A 23,284-nucleotide genomic window follows, 5' to 3' on the forward strand; every position below is an offset into this window, starting at 1 on the left:
AGCTTATGAAAATACAACCCCCCTTTCACAAAAATGAAAAAAAAAAACAACAAGGCCATAGAGGAACTATGGGATTGCGGTACCTCAGGTTATTCAGAGCAGGCCCTGAAAATAAAAGTACAAAGTTCATGAAAACACAAGGAACTCTTGACAGTACGCACAATGCCACGATCTCATCATATCTTTAGTCACGATATAACCAGAGCTCAAGGATATTCTCTTTTTCCATTAAAGATACAGTTAGACAGAAAACTAGATTGAACCTACACCATTTCTTAAAGTTGAAACAAGGTCGACCATACCTGCAAAAACAACACAAACATACGCTCTCATGTATTCAATCGGTTTTAAAGCATATAAACTGTTACAGGAAATAAACTGTAACTTTATCTCTCAATATCTGCAAACAATTTTCTTATGCCCCATCCACAAAAATAGTCAATGGGCTTATGAAAAAAATCGTATTCAAATATCATAGCATCAGTTCGCTCCGGAATCACAGTTTGAAAGCAGATTGAAGAGACAATACATTTGTGTCTTTTGTCCCATACAAACCTACAAAAGTGTTTGCCGTCAGCAATGTTTCTGTGAATCATTTCTCCATTTCAAAACAGACTCAGATATTGTCATTTGTTCCTTAGCCTTGCCCTTTTCCACCCCACTGTTCATAATGTCTTTATGCTTGTGGTATTCAGAGCGAGGGACTGGTTAGACTGCAACATCGTGGCTCAACTGACTTTCCATTCTCTGGATTTTGAGAAGAAATGTGCGTTTGAGGAAGACCTTGCCCATTTTGGCCAACACGCTGCCCTAATTTGGCGACAAAATGTTGCGCCAGAGACTGAGGAGATCTTTGAAGAAGGAACCAGAGCACTGTAAGTATGAAGACCTCAGTAAATGCTAACATTGGTAGTGGATGTGTTGGTGCTGGTGAGTTTTGCCATCCACGTGCGAGTGGGTATGTGTGTGAATGTCTGAATAGATCTTTGGGTAGACTTTGGGAGCAGCTTGGGTCAGCAGAAGCTGTTGTTGTTGCTGCTGAGCCAAATATTCCTCGTAGGTGACGGAGCTGATGCAGTCTTTATCGGCAGCTGTGAGTGACCGTTCTCTGGGTGGCTGTCGGTGGCCGTTGGGTAAAGTCTGGCCGGAGATTATGGCTCCTGAGGAACAGTGCTTCCTGGACTGGCAGAACCAGAGCAGGACGGTGCCCAAAATGAAGACCACTCCTGCGGGGATGCCGATGATGACAGGCCAGGGAAGGCTGGGAGGCAGAACTGACGGGATCGGGGAGAATGGCGGCTTTGGGTCTGGATGAAGACAGAGATGAGAAAAGCACAATATAATCAGTGTCACATTATTTGACATGGTTGAATTTCTTTATAACGAGGAAGAGTATCAGATGGGAAATTCAGGCTAGAAACAAATGCAAAAATTCAGAAATTGTTATGGTACTGTTTGATATCATGACCATGAGCACATCAACACAACTGCCCACATCTTCATGCTGATCCAGTATTTAGATTTTATTTACCCTGTAGGAGTGTGGACTACAGATGGTAGACAACCAAAATGAGTAATACCGCCGCGCGTACCGCCGCCGCAGGGCCGCGGCGTTAACTGCAAGTCAGTCGCGTGTTAAATTCATTCGCGAAACTAGCGCCAGTTGGCGCAAAGAGACGGATTGCGAACTGAATGTAATTGTAAAATGAGATAAAAAGGAGGAGGTAAAACAACAATAACATTTTGATATAACATTGTACCATCTTTAAAAACCATTAAAAAATGTACAGTGAGTTAATTTCAAAATGTAGGATAGTCTTAGGCTACAGTCCTACTCATCAAAAATTAAAAGAAGACCTTTACACAAAGGATCTTATGCTTGCTATTGTTATTAAACAGTCATTAAATATAAGGCCTATATATATATTACGGATAAAAAGCTAAATGTTTCATTTCGGTTCATTCTTGGTTTAAAAAAAATCCTTCAGGTTCCATTTGCAGATCGAAATTAGAACGGTCCAGCATTTAGCAATAATTATTATTAATTCTGTTATTATTCTTGATTTTTCAAACTGCTAACACTTTGCATTTTTGAATTATGCCTTTACTGTGTGACCAAAAAAAATTTATTTTCTGTTTCAGCTGTTTGATCGCGCTGGGGCCTCGCGCACATTCATTGGAAACAGTAGCCATTCACCGTGCCATTCGGCGCGAGCAGCGGTCCACTTTGGCATATTTTTGTTAATTATGATTTATCTATAAATTTTTTTTTTTTTCGTTGATACTGAAACACGCGTGAACTACAAAGCCTATTTTTCCTAATGAATAATAGTTAAGCTTGAAATAGGCAACATCACGAATATGGAAACATTTGGATTTCTCCCGAATAAGAGCCCAACCTTACCTTATGGTTCGCTTTAAATTATTATTCATTTATTTTTTTAGTTTGTTTATAGCTAAGCCTATATTATTATATACTGCAATTTTATTTATCCATTAGAATTATATATTTGTAATTATTGATCTGTTCTGATAAATTTGTTAAATTTAAAGGATTTGTTGTAAAGTGAAGAGAACTAAAAATATCCTGTTGCCACATTATAACATTATTAGGCCAGCCCGTTATTATTTCTGAATGTAATAAAATGCAACTTATACATAACTTATATATTTTTTTTTTTCCTCTCACAAACTTAATTTATTTTTTAGCCTGTTTTAAAAAATAAATAAATAAATAAATAAATAAAATATTTAAAAGTGATTAATCGGTTAAAATGTGTTGCTGTGGGGTAATTATAATTATTATATATTTAGGAACAGAGTCTAGGCCTAATCTAGGCTATCCAGGGTTTTTTATTTTTTTTATTTATTTTTCATTTAGTTTTGCACGCTAAACCTGCCTTGCGCGTTTGCTCAGTTGTAGACGATTTAAACATGTTTGATATAAAGGTTGCTGTCCCATTTTATACAGGAATTGTTCATTTAAAAAAATCGAATTATATTGTTAGTTCTAATTATATTTGTTAACACAAGTTCATTTAGGCTATTTAACATGCACTGTGACATTTTACCCTTTTTAACTTATAAACTCCTTGAGATTTTAAAGTCAGTTTAATAGTATTGGAAGTTCAAGTTTTTAAAAAAAGGTTTTAAATGCTTAAATTATTTCTATGAATTAATATTATGTTATCAGGTTTTAATTGCTTAAATTATTTCTATTAATTAATAATATGTTATCATGTTTATTCTTGTAGAAAAGAAGTGTTTATTCTTTAAGAAAATAAGGGACAAAAATAAGGGACGGATCCAAATATTATTCATATTTGTTTTGCTTCACCTATTTATGTAAGCTACAATTATTCTAAAAAAAAACAAACAAAAAAAACAATGTATTTAAAAGTGCCATCGGCCTGAGTAAATTTGACCATTATAGAATTGTGACTTTAAAGGTTAGTGATTTAGAGGTGAAAATACTGTGAAATTACAAAAATTATTGAACTAAAAAACATAACAACTTAAGGTCTATGAAAGCATTTTAAACAATGGCACTTAAAGTTTTGAACTAAAATATTATTTCAACCATATAGCCTGTGAATAAACACAATGCATACTTTTCACTGAAATAACACAGAGTTTGCTTCTGGTGTTTGCATTTGTACTTCAATATAATGAGCTCCAAGTTTAGGAATAGCCAGCACGGGTTTTTTTATTTCTCTCTCTCTCTCTATTTAACTCTCTATTTAACAGCATTAACTTACAATGAAATACATCTTCCTTCAGGTAGACTGAATGTTTTTCTGTCTTGCTAAATCTTGGGCTCATGATCAGTAAGTTGTATTCGCTCAAACTGAGTTAGTTAAATCAAAACTTGCGGACTTTGAAGCTGGGTGCAGTTAGCGCGAGTCCCGCTCGCTGTGAAGCAGGAGCAGCTGATGGAGGACTCCGCTTGGTCTTAAAGCCTTCCGCAAACGCTACATTCACAAATAACAATGATTTTCGTAAAATAATGATTAATTATCAATTGATAATTTGTTATTATTATGGTCTTGTGAAAACAATAATATGGGCTGCGCGGGAAAATAATGAATAAAAAGAGTAGGGCTGCTGTGAGTGCAGGCATGTTTCAACCCAGTAACATGACAACACCGTTCCTCACAGCCAACAAACAGACCGAATTCAGTTCAGCTGGAGGGGGTTGGGGGTTTTGGGGTAGTTCTGTATATCTATATAAAGGTTTAAATAAATTTGTGAATCTCTTAGTCTTTCATATGGACAGTGTCTTATGACGGTATCAAACTTGCAGAACAGGTTTAGACAGGACTCGTCATTTTGGTTTTAGGGCAACTTTGAAGAAAGGTTTTGATCCACTTCAAATGTTGACTAATGTATAGCGCAATATAGTTTATTAGTTATTATAACTTCAGAGGAAGTTGCCTTAACTCAAAAAAATAAATAAATAAATACATTCGCAAACTGTTGCGTTAATTTTATTTTGTTTCGTCTAAACAATATTTTTTTAGACTATGAAATATAAATTCTCACAGAATGTAGCCTTTTAATAACCAATATATTGAACCATCTCTTTATGTTTTTCTAAATCCCAAACAGAGTCCAGACATCAGTATGATCCGTCTATGATGTTTTATAGGCTTTTTTAGATTTGGGAATACACATGCGTTACAGACATGACAAAAAAACATTTTGGAGTTTTTGGAGACATTATTATTATTATTATTATTATTATTATTTATTTTTATTTTTTTTGTAGCCTATTTACAATGCCCAAACAGAAGCAACAATATCTGCAGAGAAGGGTTGGCCATTCTCAAAAAAAAGATCAATTTTATTTCAATTTTCGTTTTTGTGTTTCGGAGGAAAAATCAGTGTTAAGGTATCTCTCCATTACAGACCGTTCTGAAAGAAGAATTTATGCAAACGCGTATAAAATGCTTTAAAAACTTTAACAGCGATGTCTAGAGGCTATTTAAGAGGTCTGCCTCCCATGTAAGATTTTTCTAGTTACTAGTCGTTCATTTGTCATTATTCAACTAATCGCAGGTTTATATTACATTTACATCTATAATCCATAATGAGCCTTAATATATTCCGCGCTCAAGCACATGCATTAAGTTTGCCCCAAAGCACAGGCAGAAGTAGCCTAATAATTGTAAAAAATTTGACATTTTAATTATTTATTAATAAACAAATGTTTTCTTCTCGGCTGCAAGATGAAATTCACAGTGCTGACTCTCTCCACATGGACGCGCCTTTAAAGAGAAATACAACCTTCACAGATTACATAATGCTTTCATTCTGAATTGATTCGTTTAAAAGACATTTCAAGCTTTCTGTAGATATATTTCTCATGTATGTGAGACACCACAATTTGAAGTTAATTCATTATCAGGAAAAAATTCAAGTGATCTAGAGGGCGCCTCCCTGTCCTGCATGCGCATTAATAATTTTCGCACAAACACTTAAATATGAATAACTATTCACATTTTGCATATGCATTACAACGTAAATTATTTTTTACATGCAATTATCCAAAATAAAACCAAACAAGATTTGTAATGAAGATAAAACAAATAAGAATAAATGCTGCGCCTGCACTCAGCATCACTCGTGCCGCGCAAATCTTGCACGCAGACATTTTACACACCTGCATTTAAATGCGGCTGCAATTGTTTTTTTTTTTTTTAACAAATTCTATGTAAGCAAGTAACGGCGGCTCCCTTTAAAATCAATGAAGTTGTCTATTAATGAAGCTCTTTTTTACATCATTTGCACTTTGGTGATTATAATGAGAGAACTTGAGTTTAATCTTGAGGACGTTTTATTAATCAGTCCATTCTTTAGAATTTCAATGATTTAGCTAAATCGTGCAGGTTTAATTTATTTGTTTCTTGTTTTAATTAGGCCTAAATAATGGGAACGAAATTATACAGTGCCTCACGTTTTACTAAAACAAAGAAAAGAAAATAATTTATAAAACACGCAACAATTTCTTAATCAGTGTACAGACAAATATATTTTCCCAAGAAGTTGTCTGTCAAAATAAAGGACAGGTAACGAATAACAAAAATGCATGTTTTATTAAAGGAATTTTAAAATATAAATTAAAATATAGGCCTAATATATGAGAATATTGACATTTTGCATGTTGCCTAGCTCACTAAAATAGGCTACCACTTTTAATGCTACAATGCAAAGTAAACCACAATTTATTTTGAATAATATAACACATAATTAATATTATATAAATAATACCGCACACCTATTAAATGTGTCAAATCTAAAATATGGTGTAATACTGTGTAGCTTAGAGAAAATATAAGCACAGGCTCAGGCACAGGCTTGACATTTATCCTGCTTGAATTCGTTCTAAGAAATGCACATAACTTCATAATTACCAAACTTTCATCTGTGAATATTAAATATTTTAACTATAGTGTTTTTCTTTCATTTTCCCTGACTGCAGCCGTCAAATGTAACACATCAGCGAGGCAAAACTGACGTCTATTTGCGAAAATGTGCTTTGATGCGCTTGTTTGAAAACTTGTGATTAAAGCGCCACTCAGCGGTCAAAAGCTGCAAATGCACTTTGCAGACGTTGCGGCGGCGGTACGAGCGGCGGTAGAAGCAACGTTTTGGATGTCCACCTACTGTACATCAATATGTGAAGGTTTGCCAATCATAACACAAATCATTTACATTTGCATCAGGACTGTAAATCAAAACAAAGTGACAGATTTCTGTTATTAATTGTAGTTATACCTAACATTACCATTTTTAATCAAATTGAAGTTGAATCAAAATAAAGGAAATATCTTTCCAATAATATATTGGAAAATATTATTATTAATAATAGTAAATCATATAAAACAAATAAAAAACAACACTAATAATAAAAATAATATTTATTATCTTTTAACATAATAATATCAAGGCCAGTATTGCCAATACGATAACGATGCTAATACTTCCATTAGATAGTAATTATCACTACTAATTAATCTGTTATTTTTTTCTAGCCCTAACATATATCTGTCTTTCATTTATATACTATATATATTTATACTACTGTTCAAAATAATAGTACATCGTATTTGTTGATGCTTTTTCACTAATGTATCTACAATAGTAAAAACAGCATGACAAATTATGATTGTTTTGGATCAAGAAACCTTTACTAAATAGCCTATTATTAGTGGATTTCAAGGAAAAAAATTCAAATGCTACTAACATATATTAGGGGGAAGTCGTGGCCTAATGGTTAGAGAGTCGGACTTGCAATCCAAGGGTTGTGAGTTTGAGTCTCGGGCCGGCAGGAATTGTAGGTGGGGGGAGTGAATGTACAGCGCTCTCTCTCCACCCTCAATACCACGACTGAGGTGCCCTTGAGCAAGGCACCGAACCCCCAACTGCTCCCCGGGCGCCGCAGCATAAAATGGCTGCCCACTGCTCCGGGTGTGTGTTCACAGTGTGTGTGTGTGTTCACTGCTGTGTGTGTGCACTTTGGATGGGTTAAAAGCAGAGCACGAATTCCGAGTATGGGTTACCATACTTGGCTGTATGTCAGGTCACTTTTTTTTTTTTTTTTTACTTTTTATATGTCTCAGATAATAATACTGACCAGGCAGAACGGTAAGGAAGGCACTGCGGAAGCTGTAGCCCATGGTATTGGCTCCAAGGCAGATGTACATGCCAGCGTCCTCCTCCTTGGCTCGAGTGATAAGCAGCTTGTTCAAATAGGAGCCGTCTGGTCGTGACCACACGTCACCCGTGGGCAACACAACGAAGCGATGGTCTCCGACCTCAATGGTGGAGTTGTACTTGCTCTCACCGCCTGGTTCGACCCTCTTTAGCCACTGAATAACCGGCTTGACATCACTGCGTACTTTACACTGGAAAGATGTGGTGCCACCGTAGTCTACAGTAGTGTTTACCGGATGAGTGCCTGTCAAGATGGGCTAATAATTTCTCCCCTCAATAAAAAAATAACGACTATTTTATTTACCCATCAGTATTCAACACAATTACGGGTCTATAATGCACAGATAGTTTTTTTTTCTATTTTCTGTCCTAAAATAGTTTTATGCTATTTTGAGTAATAAATGTCACATATGACTCTACTGAGAGCAAGATTAATATACTCCTCCCTGTTAGTGTGTGGTTGTAAAGTCAGCAAATGCAGCAAATTAATTTGGGAAGCAAAATAAATGGGATGAAATAAATTGGCTGCCAGTTAAACTGTATACATAGCTAGCTATTTATGTGTCAATTCAATAACTGTTACATATCATCTTTAGCAAACCATAAAAAATTTCAAAAATAGTAAGAATTATATAAAAATAAAATATCAGTTATTTTTTTATCATGCATAAATAATAAGCCATTAACTTATTAATACAGTTTGGCTGGGGCTGAAGTGTGTTAGTGCTGCTAATAAAGAATGCTAATGTTATTTGTTAGGAATGATTGGGTCAGTTCCTCCTAAATTCTTACAGCATGCCAGACAACTGTTAATCCCCCTTGAACGCATCCAGTAACGAGAGAAAATGTTAAACTGCTGTTAAACTGTTGCTTTATGTTCATTCTTTCTGTCTACACTATACAAGTCATCAAAAGCTCCATCGCATTCCAGGAAAACATCAAAGAGATGAGGTGGATGACTCACGGATGACTTCCACTTTATAGGTGGCGTTGATCTTCCCGGCGCGGTTGGACACATGACACGTGTACTTGCCGCTGTGTTCAGGTGTAAGATTCTTCAGACTGAGGGTCCACTTCTTCTTTCGGCCCTCGCCCACCTCCTCGGGTGTCAGAGGCCTGCTGTCTTTCAGCCAGACGATGTCAGGTCTGGGGTTGCCGCTTGCGGTGCACTTGAGCCTTACTGAGCTCCCCACTGGCCGGGCAATCACACGCTTTCTCATTTTTGCCGGCTGTGTGAAGCGGGGCCGCACTACAAAGAAAGACAAAAGGAAAGAAAATGTTAGACAGCACCTTTCCATTTTGAAATACAGTAACTTAAAATTGGAACAGTTTTCTCAGGTTTACAGCCTACTTTAGTTGTGAAAAGCATGTCAAAAGATTATTTGCACTAGAGAAATAAAGCTGACAAATTGACATCACAGTAATGAGAATTTGGGATAATGAATATAGTGTCTCAAAAAAAAAAAAAAAAAAAACGAATGCATTTTAAAAATAGGCTCAATTTTCTTTTTTGATTTTGGGGTGAAATTTTAGTATATACTAGTTTATTAGTTAAAATAATAATTATGACATTTGTCCAATTTCAATAAAATTTTAAAATCTGAATAATAAAATGATCATGATTACTGCTTTTATGAGCTTAAATAAATAAAGGGAGATAGATGGAAGGCTGATTCATCATCAGAATTTACACAACACCACTAACATTACAAGGAAAATAAAGCATAAAGGAGCGGACATGAAGTTCTTGTGTGGGCAAATTTACTGAGTAAAGCACCACACCATGAATGCAATCAGACAAAGCAAACAGGAGCTCCTCTGTAGCTTCATTCTATAGTTCCCTGCTGACTGTTACCGCTCACAGCAGACTCTGAACAAACACCCCAAAAGCAAATACAATAGTGAACTTAGCATCTCCCACTAAGCATCTCCCATCACAACTGCTATGCTACACAGTACAAAAACAAGCAGGTCAGGCCCTCTTTGAACAATGCCGAGTTTAGCGGTGCTCCGATATCAAATCAGAGGGCAACTGTCGGAGGGGAAGGGAATGCTTCCCCCCTCACACTTCACATAAATAGCCTGCTCTTTGGCTTGTCAAATGCAATTACCAAAGCAAACACTGGGCTTCAGAGGTAGGAGTGTGTGACTCCTGGGTTTAGTGAGCCACAGGAAATATTGTGGGGACTGTCCAATCCCAGACCACAGGGCTCCCTGTCAATATCTTGGAAGATTCAGACACATGTGTGCCGGCTTGGAGATGGCGGTTTGATGGGGAAATACAGGGGTGACAAACTGCACGCTCTATGACAGGCTCAGTTTCCATTCAGTTGGCCACATGTTTTTCCATAGGCCCACACAGCAAATGTGGATCACCACTAAATGCTAAAAAACTAAACGCTAAAAAACGCTACTATACTAAAGCAAAATGGCAGCGCTGTTATGCTACAACAAATGTCACCACAAGTGTACAACAACAAATGCCACCACTGCTATACTACAACAAAATGGCAGCACCACTATTCTACAACAAATTATATCACCACTACTGTACTACAACAAAATAGCATCGCTACTATGTTGCGATAAATGTCTTAACTTCTATACTATGACAAAACGGCAGCACTATTAGGCTACAACAAATGTTACTACTACTATACCTCAACAAAACAGCAGCAAAGTTATGCTACAATAAACGTCATGGCTACTATGCTACAACAAAACAGCAGCACTTCTAAGCTACAATAAAAATCACTGCTACACTACAAAACAACAGCCCTGCTATTCCTCAATAAATGTCATCACTACTATACTACAACAAGATTCATCACTAATATACTACAACAAAACAACAGTGCTGCTATGCTACAATAAATGTCATTGTTACAGTAATATAACAAAATAGCAGTGCTGTTAAGCTACATCTAATGTCACCGCTATACTACAACAAATACGCAGCACTGCGATGCATTTACTATGTCTAAACATTTCTAAAATTTCTATATTTTTTTTCTTTGAATTCTAATACAATATCTCAAACTCAAAGTTGCATTTCATGAAAAGCAGCTTATGAAACATCTTGGCAGCTGCACTGCATATTTTCAGTGACTTTCTGGGCAGCAATTATAAATACCAGGAATTAAGAAGATCAAAGGGGATCAGAGGACTATAACACCTTACCCAGTTTTCCTGTCAGGTCAGTGGAGTACTCTGTTTCCCCAGCTGGTCTGGCACCTTCCCTCCTACCACTGGAGTCATCTAGAGAAAGAAAGAGAGAAGGAAAAGAGTATTTACATATCAAAATAACCACATGCTCTGAGATTGCCACAACTATTTGTGTGTTCAATAGCATTACTGTAATTCTTCAGACAAATCTCTGCAATCCTTCACCACCTAAATAAAAAATTACTATTACTATCTCCTGATCAGCCGACTAGAGAGCAAAAATTATACTGTAGCTAAGAGTCTTTAAATACCCACATTGCATTTCAGGGCTTGAGAGTGCCAGAATTAGACCAGAAACATAGTTTACTCAATCACGCTAAAGTAGACATGGCCATTGCATTGCAAGCATGCAGTCTTGCTAGATACACTGTGTGTTACAAGGGTGGTAACAATGTCTCTGTCATTAATCTGGATGGGTTCTTATTTAAGTTAACTAGCTTTATAGCTTGGTTATACAAGCCAAATAGATTCTTTTCAAACTGTTGACATTTCAAGACACAGCAACATGTCTAAATTAATTGAGTATATTTTGGGCCTAAAAGTGACTCAGATACGGTCTCACACAGTTTACAAATGTTCAAATTCACAAACCTGTACAGACATAAACTAATAGGAAATAAAAATATTTTAAATGAATATTGGTGACCTGTGCTGGCAAAATCACAATGAGCAATTTTTCATTAAAAGACCTTCAAAATGATGTATGATTTGTTGGAATCGGACGGAAATTGACTGAGCTACATCAGTTTGAAGTCAAAACTGAAACAGCAAATTCAAAGCAAAATCACCTGCAATGTTGCATCTTTCCCTCCACTTCTTTTGTTAATTATAATTTCTATATTAATAGTAAATATATATATATATATATATATATATATATATATATATATATATATATATATATATATATAACCCGATTCCAAAAAAGTTGGGACACTGTGAGTAAAAAAGGAATGGAATAATTTACAAATCTCATAAACTTATATTTTATTCACAATAGAATATAGATAACATATCAAATGTTGAAAGTGAGACATTTTGAAATGTCATTGCCAAATATTGGCTCATTTTGGATTTCATGAGAGCTACACATTCCAAAAAAAGTTGGGACAGGTAGCAATAAGAGGCCAGAAAAGTTAAATGTACATATAAGGAACAGCTGGAGGACCAATTTGCAACTTATTAGATCAATTGGCAACATGATTGGGTATAAAAAGAGCCTCTCAGAGTGGCAGTGTCTCTCAGAAGTCAAGATGGGCAGAGGATCACCAAAAAATAGTGAAGCAATATCAGCAAGGAGTTTTTCAGAGAAAAATTGTTATCATCATCTACAGTGGATAAGATCATCCAAAGATTCAGAGAATCTGGAACAATCTCTGTGCGTAAGGGTCAAGCCCGGAAAACCATACTGGATGCCCATGATCTTCGGCCCTTAGACAGCACTGCATCACATACAGGAATGCTACTGTAATGGAAATCACAACATTGGCTCAGGAATACTTCCAGAAAACATTGTCGGTGAACACAATCCACTGTGCCATTCGCCGTTGCCAGCTAAAACTCTATAGGTCAAAAAAGAAGCCATATCTAAACATGATCCAGAAGCGCAGGCGTTTTCTCTGGGCCAAGACTCATTTAAAATGGACTGTGGCAAAGTGGAAAACTGTTCTGTAGTTAGACGAATCAAAATTTGAAGTTCTTTTTGGAAAACTGGGACGCCATGTTATCCGGACTAAAGAGGACAAGGACAACCCAAGTTGTTATCAGCGCTCAGTTCAGAAGCCTGCATTTCTGATGGTATGGGGTTGCATGAGTGCGTGTGGCATGGGCAGCTTACACATCTGGAAAGGCACCATCAATGCTGAAACGTATATCCAAGTTCTAGAACAACATATGCTCCCATCCAGACGTCGTCTCTTTCAGAGAAGACCTTGCATTTTCCAACATGACAATGTCAGAACACATACTGCATCAATTATAACATCATGGCTGCGTAGAAGAAGGATCCAGGTACTGAAATGGCCAGCCTGCAGTCCAGATCTTTCACCCATAGAAAACATTTGGTGCATCATAAAGAGGAAGATTCGACAAAGAAGACCTAAGACAGTTGAGCAACTAGAAGCCTGTATTAGACAAGAATGGGACAACATTCCTATTCCTAAACTTGAGCAACTTGTCTCCTCAGTCCCCAGACGTTTTCAGATTGTTATAAAAAGAGGGGATGCCACACAGTGGTAAACATGGCCTTGTCCCAACTTTTTTGAGATGTGTTGATGCCATGAAGTTTTATTAAAACTTATTTTTCCCTTAAAATTATAAATTTTCTCAGTTTAAACATTTGATATGTCATCTATGTTGTATTCTGAATAAAATATTGAAATTTGAAACTTCCACATCATTGCATTCTGTTTTTATTCCCAATTTGTACAGTGTCCCAACTTTTTTGGAATCAGGTTTGTGTGTGTGTGTGTGTGTGTGTGTGTGTGTGTGTGTGTGTGTGTATGTGTATATATATATATATGTATGTATATATGTATATATATATATATATATATATATATATATATATTTATCATTTATTTTAGTTTTGTAAAACTACAAAAGCAGTTCAATCCAGAGCAGCAAGTGATTCTTTTATTGTTAGATTAACATTGAGGCGGCCTATATAAAGACCCACTGTACTGCACGGATCTAATATAATGTTACACATCTGATGTTTTTCACCAACAGTTCCCTGAACATTCACTTAAAGGGGTCATGAAATGAGAAACCAAATTTGCCTTGATCTTTTGGAATATAAGAGGTCTTTGTACCATTAAAAATGTCCTGCAAGTTTCATAGCTTAAGACGTCCTCCCCATTATAAACTAGCCATTTATTTAATCAAGCTCTAAATACAGCTCGTTCTGGATCCATGGTAAGAAGTGACGTCACGGTGCGAAGTGACGTTCCAACCATTTGCATATGACCGCCTCCAGCACAAGACAACTACGCTTATTTCGTATTGTTGTCGCGCCGCGCGCCTTACAAGTGTTCAGTCGACGGACAGCGAGTGGGTCTGTGTACAGGAAAATTACAATGCCACGCAGATGTGCTCAAACATATAAGGTTTTATCATTGCAAGAGCCATCGCTTCGAATGCATCACCCGCTACTAAACAGTTACGCTCAATCCACAAATGTTCTGGCTGGGGGCGTTAATAATTGATCCATAGGCGCTGTCGTTAGCCAATCACAACAGCGGGCATTAACACTGAACTCTTAAAGGGGAAACAACCCAAAAACAGACTGTTTGAATCAAAGGATGAGAAACAGGGTGGGAAAATGTCATAATTCACTACATTTTGAAAGTTTTTTAAAAAAAAAACCTATACTAATACTATAATTGCACCTAGGGGACCATAATAATAAAATAAAAAACCCATGTCATGACCCCTTTAAGACATAACAGATTGTGTCTGCATTAAAACTTATACTGTAATACTGTAATAATGTGTATATGTGTATATTTATTGGTATCGGATGTTTCGGAAAACAAACAAAATAATAAAAAACATAATAAAATCACAAAAATCACAAAAAAAACAAATAAAATAAAATAAAACATCCAAAATTATTATTTAGCACATTGGGATCGCTAGACGAGGGCTTAATGAACACATTTTTGTGAAAACCTCAAAATCGACATTTTTCACGTTTTTTTGCTTGTGTCACACTTTTCAATTACAAAAGCTGAAGATGTTCCATTCAGACTGGATTCGTCTGAAAGAAGAAAGTCATATACACCTAAGATGCTTCGAGGATGAGTAAAACACAGTCTAATTTTAATTTTTGGGTGAACTTACCCTTTAATGTTACTTTATGCTAATAACCAATTTGTAATTATACGCCTTCAGGCTTGTATTAATTTTACAATGAAACAGACAAGCAAAACGAAACAGACCAGAGACATAAATCTTTATTATAAATCAGCTATCCCATAATATAATTAAAACAACCTGTTACTCTGTAAACTATATATGTATTGTACAAAAAAAAAATACATGGCATTACACATACTTTTTTTTTTTTTTTTACATTAGTTTATGAATATTAATTTGTTCATTAATTATGAATGTTAGAAAGGTTGCACTATACCTTGTTCATTTAAGTGTTACCTCACTAGTCAGCTGCCTCCTCCCTGATAATAACATTCACACCCCACAAAAACATATATATATATATACTGTGACGAGTCAGCTGCCTCCTCCCAGATAATCATCGGCACCCTGTCCTAAATCGCCGCCCTTCACCAGGCTCCCGACAGGAGTGGGTGTGTGAGAGAGGAGGGGCGCTGGACGAGTCAGGGCTGGCGGCGTGTGATGGGGCACACCTGAAGGAAATGGAGCCTCATCACCGCCGCTGTTTAAAAAAGCCCAACGCGCCTCTCCTCGGGAGACCGGTCTCTTCCCCGTGCATGCACACTGGTGTCCTCGTGGGTCCAGGAAGGGTGCGTTGAGGGACTCCCGCGCCACCAGAAACGTGAGCTGCACCACCCGCGGTCCGGTCGAGAACCGCACCCGTCTACACGGCCGTCGGGCCAGGATGCCGGGCCGTCCATCCCCTGCAAGCGCCGCGGCTAGCGAGGAGGATGAAGCCGCTAGAAGAAGCCGCCGCCCCTCGCGCCCCGGACCGAAGAGGGGAGCGCGTGCGGCCGCCGGACTCCGCCCCTTACCTGGACCCTTCCTCCATGAACACTGCCAGACCCCCACGAACCCCGCAGCACGACCAGGACACCAGATTCCCTGTTGTTTTGGACACTCTTCCCCTTTTGGACACTTTATTCCCCCTTTGTTTGGTTTTTTCTGTTAAATAAAAAAACCTCTCCGAGGCCTGACGCCACGCCCACTGTGTCTGTCGTTGGCTCCTCCCGTCCGGTGGTGGAGAATGCGGGCACGGCGGAGCCTAGACAGCGCAGTTGGGAAAACACCTGATGACGTCACTTCACTCCCTCTCGTTTGCAAAAAAGTGCGCGTACCCGGACTGGGACGGAGGAACGGAGCGAGACGGCCTCCCAACCACACAAAGGGGTAAGTGACTTCTCTTTTACGGTCATTTTACCCTGTGGTTGGTTGAGGCTGTCGACTAAATCCCGTTTTTCTCTGTCCCTGTTCCGGCGCGCTGCGAGAGGGAGGACTGCCCGGAGAGGAATCCCCGCCCCGCCCCACTCCGACCGTTTGGAGCCTGGTTGAGGAAGGTAGCACTCCCGTGTGGGCTGCGCCCTGAGGACGGGGATGTCGCTTGGGGGGGGGAATGTGACGAGTCAGCTGCCTCCTCCCTGATAATCATCGGCACCCCGTCCTAAATCGCCGCCCTTCACCAGGCTCCCGATAGGAGGGGGTGTGGGAGAGAGAGGAGGGGCGCTGGACGAGTCAGGGCTGGCGGCGTGTGATGGGCACACCTGAAGGAAATGGAGCCTCATCACCGCCGCTGTTTAAAAGCCCAACGCGCCTCTCCTCGGGAGACCGGTCTCTTCCCCGTGCATGCACACTGGTGTCCTCGTGGGTCCAGGAAGGGTGCGTTGAGGGACTCCCGCGCCACCAGAGACGTGAGCTGCCGGACCCGCGGTCCGGTCGAGAACCGCACCCGTCTACACGGCCGTCGGGCCAGGATGCCGGGCCGTCCATCCCCTGCAAGCGCCGCGGCTAGCGAGGAGGATGAAGCCGCTAGAAGAAGCCGCCGCCCCTCGCGCCCCGGACCGAAGAGGGGAGCGCGTGCGGCCGCCGGGACTCCGCCCCTTACCTGGACCCTTCCTCCATGAACACTGCCAGACCCCCACGAACCCCGCAGCACGACGAGGACACCAGATTCCCTGTTGTTTTGGACACTGTTCCCCTTTTGGACACTTTATTCCCCCTTTGTTTGGTTTTTTCTGTTAAATAAAAAACCTCTCCGAGGCCTGACGCCACGCCCACTGTGTCTGTCGTTGGCTCTCGTCCCGTCACAATATATATATATATATATATATATATATATATATATATATATATATATATATATATATGTAGATGTTTCAACAAAAGAAAATGAAAGGCTGCACTAAATGCTACCTCAATTGTTTACATGTGTTTAATTTAGGTTTTAATAAATTAGTATGCATAATAAATGTTCATTTAGTTTCACCAACTTTCTGTATTTTTTTTTTGCATGTTTACTGTAATTACATGTATTATAACGGCCTCATATCTGCCAGTCGGCCAGACTGATTTCTCAATATCGGTATCGGCTGTTAAAAATCCCATATCGGTCGACCACTAACCTTAAGTCACAATTCTTCATTTATCGTAAAATACTGAACCTTTTAATCTGAGAAGATACATTCAAAATTCAAGGCAAATATCTAAAGTCACGTGTGGGGAAGAGTGAAATCTATGGTTGGAAATCTGTGGCCTTTCTGCTCTAGTTACAGCCCCTGCTCATCCAATCACCACATGACTGGCATTTCCCTTTCATTAACGCAAAGTGACACCACAGCGTGCCACATTTCACACGTTCACCATCTAGGTGTGTTCTTAATTTCGTACAAGCTCAGTATGACTGAGGTGTTTGCATTACCCTTCAGTTTGTTTGCTTTCATGTCTGCAGTGGAGACGGCAGCAGAAAACATGCCGTTTTCCATAGGAAATCTGAGCAGAGAGTTTCTGTTCCACTGGGTTTTCACCAGGTTTGTGGTCTTTAGTAATGTTTATTGGTGAAGTTGCAGACCAGGTACCCTCTTCTGCTCCCTGGCAAGGCTTAGGAGTTTCTGTTGATTTTGGCAAGTCCACTGGTCCCTCGCTAAGCATGAAACGTCCAACTTGGCTGTGCCACGTCTGTCAGGGGCAGCAAAAACCCTCTGGTGTCCAAGTTTTATTGCACTTGAATGTTCTGCTTATGACCTCCAGTGCTGTCAAATGGTTACATCGATGAAGTTGAACAATTGCCTCGTTTTTCTAGAAGCAAAGCAACCACCTTCGCTTAAAGCAAAACAGTGTTTCTGAACACAGCATGCTAATTATGCTGTCACCCTCTACGTCTATGGTGAAGTCGGCTGTGAAACTGGAGTGGTTTGGAGACAATCCTCATGAGTGAAACCTCAACAGGAGAGACAATATGGGGATCTTGCTGTTAGCTGTTACCTTGGCTTTGATTTAGTACATTCCAGCACTTGCTTATGGAAACCATTACCAACTCTACTGCTACACAGCACTATATTAACAGCCAGCTCTAAACTGTGAAAATTTATGGGCCGTGGTCACAGCAGAGATGTTACTGCATTACTGACTACAGACTAACCCGGGAATGAATAACACTAAAAAGTTGACAGATTAACTGCCTGCCGAGCATATTTATGTTTGATCACACCAATGTATCTTTTGGCCACTGCATATTTAGGAATAGAAGAACCATGCTTGTGGATGTTTCACAATATGAAAAACTGTGACCTGGCCTAAACATTGCTGTTTTTATATGAGAGAACTGAGTCCACCAACATTTGCTGAACATGGATTTTTTCATTTAAAGATCATGAATGAATGATGTGCGGGTTGTCATAGATGGCCGTATGATGGTTGTAGCATTTATGCAAGAACACTTATAAAGTCAACATGAAATCAAAATTTCACCTATTCAATTTCTTAAAAACACATACAAGGGTTTATTTTGAATATGTCATTGTAATCCTGTAAATTGTAGTACTGTAAAATTAGTTGTGAACATTCTGAATGCATGAATCTGATTGGCTGACGAATGTTTTGAAGTGTGCAATTATTTTCTGGGAAATGCACGGCGAACGTAGTTCCAGGCAGCTCTCTTGACCCCTTTACAGTTCAATATCACTTCGCACAGTAAGACTGTTATAACGGAGATTACAGGACTAACAAAAACAACAACATGACAGACGATTTTCCGAAAGTAAATACACATGACATTTCTCACTAGCGAGGTAATAACAGCACTGTTTAGAGAAGCTGCTGCAGAACACTGTTGAGGGACGCACAGAGGTAGCCTAATATACACAAGCTCGCTCTCTCTCTCTCTCCTTCTTCTCTGTCTCTCTGGATCTCTTTCTAATAACTTCATTAATAACTGCATTAGAATGCTAACAACGGCTCAAGCCTCCATTACCAGCTTTTAAAATGATATTTTGGAACCAGCAAAAGAGGCGCTGGGTGAGATGCGGAATAAATAATCCTACTCACAATAGCGATTTAAGTACAAAAACTGGACGAATCCCTTTAAATATATCATCTGATCGATGTCTTGAGGTGTGGTAACCATAGTATAAGTGGAATAATTGACAATTATTCCAACAATTATTCCTTACATAATCAAAAGTTGACATTATGGAGCAGGTCAACACTGGAACCGCTGAAGCATAATTACATGCTAACCCTTACCCTGTGCATTTGCACTGCAACAAGGACACCTTGAAATACAGTGTACCCAAAAACTTTAAATACATTTACATTAATTACATTGTTTGGTTACACTTTATTTTAAGGTGTCCTTGTTACAGTGTAATTATACATTTAGGTACTGAGAATTATTAATTAACTACATATACTTACTATATGGTTAGGGTTAGGATTAGGGTTTGTCTTAAGGTTACTTGCATGCAATTATGCGTAATTCATTGTTATTATAATAGTAAGTACATGTAACGTATAACTAGGACACCTTAAAATAAAGTGTAATCCCATTTTTTGATTTAACCTCTAAAAGCAATACAACTATTATTTGAATATGTTTAACTGGTCACATAAAGCTATTCTAAAATGTTGTAAAAAATATCTATCTATCTATCTATCTATCTATCTATCTATCTATCTATCTATCTATCTATCTATCTATCTATCTATCTATCTATCTATCTATCTATCTATCTATCTATATCTAGATAACAGCATATGGAGTGTTTCTAGAAGGTACAAAGTACTGTTGAGCTCATTCTCCAATTTGCACCAGTGGCTCCATAGCTGACCTGCTCCATAACGTCAACTTCTGAGTCAGCCTGATCACCTACAGTCATTGCTGCTTTGGCACAATCCCTAACAATCCCACTCCTGAATCAGTTCTTCAGCTGTGGAGACTCAGGCAGATTTAGAAAGGCCTTCTTTCCTGGAGCTGAGGACTGACCCTGTATTTAGTGTTTCCGTTTCTCTTTTTAGGGATTACCGGAGCAGAGCAGAAGGAAAAGTAAAGACTCTGGCTGAGACTTTGTCGACCCTCAGGGGTTTCATGAATACCAGCTGAATTCACATAATAAAAGGGAAAAAGTCAAGGAAGTCCTGGCAGGTGTCCTCCCTCGGCAATTTGTGGTATTAAATATACAATAGAAACATAAATAACAAAACAATCTCTCTTCATTGAATCAAAAAAATAAAATAAATAATTTTTTGGTATTCTGTAGAAACTGGTGTAAAAAAGAGAAATAATACTTACATTAAAGTTTTGGTACTGTCAAAATTACACAAACCATAAGATTTAATTTAAATTAAATTTTAAAAGATTCATGTCTGTGTGAGAGAGAGGGTGTTTGAGGAAAGATTAAATTTGAACTGCCTTTCAAATTTAATATTTTCGACTTTAAACAAAATTGTAAGGAGTGTATTTTTTTTCTTAAATATTTAAAAAGTCTTGTTTCAAATGTATAAGTTCTGATTTCCCCAAAATAATAAGCATATTATTGAAGTTTAATTACTCCAGTATTTTACACCCCCATTTAAACCAACAAGAAAACTGTGGTCCTGTCATGAATAATTCACACATTGTCTAAAGTACTTTGGAATTATATATTCTTTGCTTTTATGATTCTTTGCATTTTAAGCAATAGAGCTGTGCAAACACTGAAGTAAAACACTATGAAAGAAACAACAGAAGATCAAATGTGGTTTATTTGCTCTTCCAACACAAAATAAGACAGCAGATCTGTCAAGTTAAAACATTTAAGGAAATGAAAGAATGTTTAGGAACTAAGGTCTGAACTAACAAATCTTCCATACTTTCCACATTAAAGGGCCCTGACCCCAAATACAGCCTCATTCCCATGATTACTTCACAATGTCAAGAGCAAACTGAGTGCATGTATGTCAAGATGTACATCTTTGTTCAAACTCCAAATGTTTGCAGAGCTCTAGAGAGGCTTGCAACAACAGAAGGTTTGCTGGCGTACGAGTGGTTGGCTCAGTGGTAATTGTGGCCACCTGTGATAGAATAAACAGAAGAAACCTGCCTTACAGTCTGTTATGTGGGGTGGGAGAACACACACAGCTCTAAAAGGTGCTTGCACTAATTCCTGTCCTTCACTTAAAATTTGGACCGTATTACATACAGTATTCCAGTTATATGCATCTTTTACTTCTTGCTTCGGTGTATCTGTAGTAATTACTTCACTCTTTGCCAGCCTTAGCATGCTGCACATTCCCCTCATGTCTGCATTCAGCGTCTGCTTTTTATCATGTTCACACTTCATTTATATGTTTATCCAGCTTTCTATTGGCATGGATAGACTGCTGATCTCAAACTATGTGGGATCGTCATGGCATGAGATGTAGGAGGACTAGCTAAGAGAACCCTATGCCCACAGCTCAGCCCATTCAAAGCAGCATTCATTGTGTTACTCGTTACAGAAGTTACAGAACAAGCTTTTAGTGACAAGAAAGCCTCCACTGTGGCATGCTGGGAGAGATAAAGATGTCCCATTTCGAGTCCAAAGCTCTGGTGTTTGTACACTAATTTAGCAGGGGAACTAAAAGTACTTAAGAAACTTTAGAAGGCAGCCGTGTAACCCTAAAACACATATATAAAACATCCCTTTGAAATGACAGGGGCAAGCTGGCATCCATTCTCCACAGTGCCAGGTTGAAAGCAGCTTTCCGGCTTCTCTTCATGCTGAGCTGTCAAGACGAAAGCAAGTCTGTATGGAAGAAGATTCGCGGCACATTTGCAGGGGGTTGGCACAGGATCCCGTTTCCACTGTCCACCATCAGCGTCCCAGCTGCCTGCCCATAACTCTAGCAAACATCAAGGACAGGACGGAGCTTTACTGAATTAACATATCTCACATATTATTCGTGCGGTGCTCACTTTGAAACAGACACCTCCTCCCCTGCACTTGGAACCGGCCTCTGTTCTGCCCAAAATATTTCAGAATAAAAAAGGCCTTTAAAAGTGCAAGCCATGGAGTGTCAGTTACTCTCCGGCTAAATTAAAATCAAGCTTGGAAACAAGCTGCATTTCAAAAATTTAAAGTGTCCCTATTTTGGGCTATGAAAGGTTAATTTATTTTTACCTTACTTGCTCAACAAATCCCAAACAATTCGCTCAACTATTCATTATTCCAAACCCCTCCTTTACGTGACGCTAATCTGCAGTGATCGGTCCAATTAGTCTCATTTTCATTTCATCATGCCTGTGATGCCTGATAGAGCAGCATTTGTGAGCACAGTGCTACTTTGTGTACAGCCTAGGGCTGTCAAATGATTAATCACGATTAATCACATCCAAAATAAAAGTTTTGTTTACATAATATGTGTGTATACTGTGTATATTTATTATGTATATATAAATACACACACATGCATGTATATATTTAAAAAGAATATGTTATGTTTATATATTAAATATATTTATATATAATATAAAATATAAGAATATAAATATATAAATGTATATACATGTAAATATTTTCTAAATATATAATTTATGTGTAATAAATATACCCTGTACACATACATATATTATGTAAACAAAACTTTTATTTTGGATGTGATTAATCGTGATTAATCATTTGACAGCCCTAGTACAGCCGTTACCAGGGAAACTGCAATTTTTACCGCTCCTAGTGGCAAAGGATGAATTTGCATTTTCATTCAGACCAACGCGAAAAGACCAACAAGTGGGCAGGCAATATGCAAAATGTTTCATGTTGACGTCAACATTAAATGGCTTAGGATTCGTTTTAAAGGAGTCATATGATGCTTCTAAAAAGGACATTATTTTGTGTATTTGGTGTAATGGAATGTGTTTATGCAGTTTAAGGTTCAAAAAACACATTATTTTCCACATAATGTACATTATAGTTTCTCCTCTATGCCTCGCCTTCTGAAACTCGTTTTTTTTTTACAAAGCTCATCGGTCTGAAAAGCGAGGTGTGCTTTGATTGGCCAGCTATTCAGTGAGTTGTGATTGGCCGAATGCGTGTGATGGAAATGTAACGCCCATTAACATACTATGCCATCTCCCAGGCCAGCAGCACGAGACTCAGTCCAGCTGCTCTGCTCGTGCACATTCGGTTCTCTTTTAGCAGTATAGTAAATGTACTGT

The 23,284-nt window shown here is 38.4% G+C and overlaps 1 protein-coding gene across 1 annotated transcript in view; it reads right to left on the reverse strand.

Moving 5' to 3' along the window:
- Positions 1-215: 215 nt before the first annotated feature.
- The window catches only part of LOC109056982 (fibroblast growth factor receptor-like 1), a 77,174-nt gene continuing 54,105 nt past the window's right edge, over positions 216-23,284 (reverse strand). Inside the window, 4 exon segments of the mRNA XM_042769737.1 lie at positions 216-1,307; positions 7,637-7,983; positions 8,677-8,965; positions 10,897-10,974. Coding sequence (XP_042625671.1) covers positions 901-1,307; positions 7,637-7,983; positions 8,677-8,965; positions 10,897-10,974 — 1,121 coding nt within the window. The 3' untranslated portion in view covers positions 216-900.

This window comes from Cyprinus carpio, chromosome A14 (assembly GCF_018340385.1).
Source record: "Cyprinus carpio isolate SPL01 chromosome A14, ASM1834038v1, whole genome shotgun sequence".
Taxonomy (NCBI): domain Eukaryota; kingdom Metazoa; phylum Chordata; class Actinopteri; order Cypriniformes; family Cyprinidae; genus Cyprinus; species Cyprinus carpio.